We start from the raw sequence: 4,244 nt of genomic DNA, 5'->3' as shown, positions 1-4,244 counted from the left end.
GCAAAAGCGGCCAGCGAGACCCCCTCTTCCGACGAAGGCATGGAGGCTCATCCCAAGCCAGGGCTCTACATTTGCTCTGTCAAGCCCCAGGCATGCAACGCCAGCGACAGGGAGTGAGCCAAAGGGGCAGGGGGGGCCACAGAGGCCGGCAGGACCCTCCTCACAAGACCTGGCCAGAGCTGTGGCCAAAATGGGGTGGCAGCTGACCGGGTGTCCTTAAGCTGGAGCAAGGATGGGACATTATTTCCAACTCTGCCTCCCTCAAGAGGATGATGGGGCCGGGGGAATGAGACCAGTTCTGTAAAGAAGGGCAAGGTGTGATGGCCCCGGACTGCCCTAAATCCTGTTTCCGCCCTTGTTCAGAGTTTTACAAGCGAGACTTGCAGGAAGCAAATTCTACCTTCCTGACCTCAACTGGCCACCTGTCCAGCTCAGGCATGGCTTGCCCCTGACCCCAGGGCCGACACCTCTGAGAAGTTCTGGTTCCAACTGCCAGAGTTCTGGAAGCCACGGGGCCCATGGCAACCTAGAAGCAAGGCTGATCTAAAACCCAGCCAATCTGGAGCCCTAAATGGGACAGAGCCCACGGAAGAGCAGGACACAAGAAGTTCCCATGGCAAGATGCGGCCTGGCTGCAGCACTGCACAGAGGAAGGAGCTGGGGCTCCTGGGGTGGCGGGGAGCTGGGGGGCGGTCCATGCATTAGGGGAGGGGGTGCGGGGCTACCTGCTCCTCCACTCAGCCTTCGGTCCTTCAAGTACGCAACTAAGAGAGAAGACAGAGCCAGAGGGGCAGGGTTGGGGAGACAGAACACGGGCGAAGAGGAGGTCCGGCAAGAGGAGGGCGTCGAGATGGGTCAGAGGAGAGGAAGGCGCAGAGCCGGCTGGGGGCAGGGCCAGAGCCTCAGGAAGCCCCCTCCTGCCCGCCCACCGAAGCAGCGGCCACAGAAGGAGCCACAGCACTGACTGATGTCAGTCTGGCCCTAGGAGTCGGGACAGCAGGGTGGGGTGCTCGTCTCACCCCCCGATTCTCCAGCCTGGGCTGCAGCACTGGGGGCTCACGCCCACAAAGCCTTTAAGGCCTATAACCTAGTGCCAGCACCCTCTCCATTCTGCTGGGGCTCACTCTCCCCGTGGACAGAATGTGGGAGGCCCGTACGACCTCCCAAATCCTTCCCAGCTCTTGGGCTGCCTGGTGGTATTTGTCCTGGGGCCCTGAGAATGAGTCCCAGCCCCGTGACAAGTACCGCTCAGCCACCCGTCGCAGCAGTGTCCGCCAGGCACTTGCTGGGCTCAGCGCCCAGCCTCAGAGTCCCTGCTGGCTCTCACTGCGGGTCTTGGCCTCTTGCTGCCCTGCTCCTCCACAGACAGGCTGGCAGGGGCCCCGGCCCCTGGGGGCGGGGGGTGGGGGTCTGTCCCTCGCTGGCCCCCCAGCCTTCCCCCCCAGGCCTGTCCTCCCCGGAAGGTACAAGCTCCAGAGGCTGAGGTCTGGGACGAAGAAAAACTCGGGCAGAGGAAGTGTGCTTCCAGGAGGAGAGCCAGGCGCAAGGGGGAGATGGAAGGAACTGAAGAGATGCACGTGTGTCACCAAGGGGGCATGTGCGCTCGTGGCGCTCACGAGCAGCGTCTCACCCCTGCACAAGGGGAAGTCGGGGGCGGGCAGGGAGCCAGTTCCACCCCTCTTTCCTCGGGGTCTTCAGATACGCCACCCCCAGTGTGGCTGCCTTCAGCTCTCCTAACACCCAGATGGCCTCACATGCCTTCCCCAGTCCCCAGACTCCAAGTCCACTCCTCTGATGCCCCTGGTACCATCCGGCATCTTCTCAGCCCTTCTCAGGTGCTGTAGGCCCAGCAGGCGCCGGGTGGGGTGGGTGACTCACCTCTAGGCAGGGCTTCCCTGGCAGAACGCAGAACTCAGCCCCGGGCCCCGCTCCCCAGAGCTGGGAGAAGCGTCCCCCACCCCAAAAGGCCCAGCCCTGTCAGGAGAACAGTGCCCCAAAGCCTCCCCAAGGGCAGGGCCTGGCCTGGGACAATCAAATTACAACCTAGGTGGAGATGCCCTAGAGGCCCCCAGGCACAGCGTCAGCCCCAACTTGCTGCCTGCCCCCCAGTCTCTAGGGCAGGGTGGGGTGGAGGTATACTTACTGTAGCCCATGCCTTGCAGGAAGTATTTGAAGGCTTCAGTCAGCTTCCCGGGCTGCAGGACGAGGGACAGGTACATGCTTTGTTTGGCTGCCTGGGATTCAGGGAGAGGGGAGGCTTCCCCAACCCCTGGCCAGGTAAGGGATGGAGAGAGGGCCAAGAGTCTCACCTGTGTGACCTGGGGGAGCCCCCCGGAATCTGCCATCTGCAGGGGAGAGAGGGGGGTGAGCTGAGCAGGGGCCCCCTCACACCACACCCTGCCTGTCCCTGGCACACCTGGACAGGCTCCCCTGACCAGACACACCGTCCTGCTCTGCTCCCGCCTTGGCTGGGACCCCGGGCAGGCCCCTCCCTGTGGCTGGGCCCAGGGTGGGGAGGAGGGCCTCACCTTCAGGAAGGTCGTGGTGGTTGGATCCAGTTTGGAGTTGCACTCAACCTGGGGACAAGGAACAGGCTTCAACAGAGTGAGGCGCCCGAGGGCTATCAGGCGTCCCCCTGCCCCAGATGCCAAGGGAGGGTCTATCCCCAGAGTTGCGGGCTCTACAGGTGAGGGAGGGAGTGCAGGGGGCAGACATAGGCACCTGGGCAAGGCCAAGGCCCTGGGGATCAGGAAGCAGCCCCCTGAGGGCCTGAGACCCTCTACTGCACTCACAACTGCTGCTGGGCTGGGGGCAGGGGCTGGGCAGCGGCCTCACAGCGAGCCAGGGCCACCTTGGCGGGGGAGGCTGGGAAAGCGCAAGGCACCCCAGAAGTCGGGCGTCAGAGGTGAGGGAGGGCCGAGGGTCAGCAGGAGACTCTGAAGCCCTGACCCTGCCTGGGTCGAGATGGCAGGCGCAGCCCACAGCCCTGCTCCCCGAAGCCCTCAGGCACACAGAGGGTGTCGTAGTTTGGGTGCACACTGGGGGCTTCCCTGGGCACTCCTCGACCCCTGACCCTCTGGGGGGGACATGAAACACCCCGGGCTGCCTGCGCTCAGAGTTCCAACAGGAGAGGTGACACATGATCCCCAAACATAATGGATGCATGTGATGGTCAAAGAGGGACCATTGCTGTGCTCATGAATTGCTCATTTCATAACAAATGAATCCAATTTTAGAGAAAAGAGAGATCTTAGTCTCTGGGCCTGAAATGGGTGGAGAGTGCGGAGGGGCTGCCGTGCTGCAGGGAGGGGTAGGGCGGGGCAATCAGGTGGCCCGGTCCTGGCCCCAGGCCCCTCCTGTCTCCAGGCCTCCCTCACCTGAAGGATGGGGGCTGTCTCAGGCACTGGTACCTGGCAAGATGGTGGGGAAGTGGGATGAGAAGCCCACCATCCGGCGTCCCCCCGAGGCCTTCCCGGGGCAGGGTCAGGAATTGGCCCCATTGGCCAGGAGCCAGTGACCCCTTTGCCCCTGCCACCCACTGGCACCAGGGCACAATCCCTCACTCACCACCCCCTCCTCGGCAGGTGCATTATCCCCGACCACCAGCATCACAGGGCAGCTGCAGACACAGAGAAGAAGGGCTGTCTGGCCTGGGCACCGGAGAGGGGGTTACAAAGGCCTGGCAGGCTGGAGGGGGCAGGGCACTCACCGGAGCGTCTTGGCGTTGGGCACTGTTCCAGGCCGGTTAATGTCCAGGTCTCTGCGGCTGCAGGGAGAGGCGGAGGTGGGCATCCCAGGATTGGATCCCGGGGCAGGGCTTTGGGGAATGTCCCCAAGCCTGACACTGCCATATTTCAACCCCATCCCTCCACATGGCAATTATGGCCCAACATCGCTGGAGGTGCTGGGCTGGCCCCAGATTTGGGGCTTACGCTCTAGTGTCTCAACGGTGAGACAAAGCCTCACACATGCCATTGGTAAAATGGGGAGACAGAGACCTGTTCTGCACAAGTAGGGGCCTGAGGGCTCCCCTCACGTGACTTCTCCCGGGATCCCCCCAAGTCATGCCAGGTGAGCCCTCACATTTGGCTCTCATCACGGGCTGTGCACCACCACCTGTGCTGGGAGTCCCGCGCCTTAGAAGCAGGCGGGCCGGGGCTTCCCTCCTTCTCCAGTGTTTCTCCAGCACCAGGCGTTCAATAAATATTTGTAGGAGAAAGAGGAGGGGCAGGCCAGCGGGGGGG

The 4,244-nt window shown here is 63.1% G+C and overlaps 1 protein-coding gene across 8 annotated transcripts in view; it reads right to left on the bottom strand.

Moving 5' to 3' along the window:
• NDRG4 (NDRG family member 4) overlaps positions 1 to 4,244 on the bottom strand; it is a 42,980-nt gene that overhangs the window by 855 nt on the left and 37,881 nt on the right. For 6 of the 8 annotated variants that reach the window (XM_007468313.1, XM_007468319.1, XM_007468317.1 and 3 more), the window contains 5 exons: positions 3,710 to 3,766; positions 3,568 to 3,619; positions 2,529 to 2,576; positions 2,310 to 2,345; positions 2,144 to 2,195 (listed from right to left, as the gene is read on the bottom strand). In XM_007468313.1, the coding sequence (XP_007468375.1) occupies positions 2,144 to 2,195; positions 2,310 to 2,345; positions 2,529 to 2,576; positions 3,568 to 3,619; positions 3,710 to 3,766 (245 nt within the window). Of the gene's footprint in view, positions 1 to 725; positions 765 to 2,143; positions 2,196 to 2,309; positions 2,346 to 2,528; positions 2,577 to 3,567; positions 3,620 to 3,709; positions 3,767 to 4,244 lie in introns of all 8 variants that reach the window. The other 2 variants (XM_007468312.1, XM_007468318.1) reach the window with 1 other exon arrangement.

Source organism: Lipotes vexillifer, unplaced genomic scaffold, assembly GCF_000442215.2.
Source record: "Lipotes vexillifer unplaced genomic scaffold, Lipotes_vexillifer_v1.1 scaffold1347, whole genome shotgun sequence".
NCBI classification, from domain to species: domain Eukaryota; kingdom Metazoa; phylum Chordata; class Mammalia; order Artiodactyla; family Lipotidae; genus Lipotes; species Lipotes vexillifer.
Note: the sequence above shows the minus strand (reverse complement) of the source record. Positions and strands in the feature narration are given on the sequence as shown.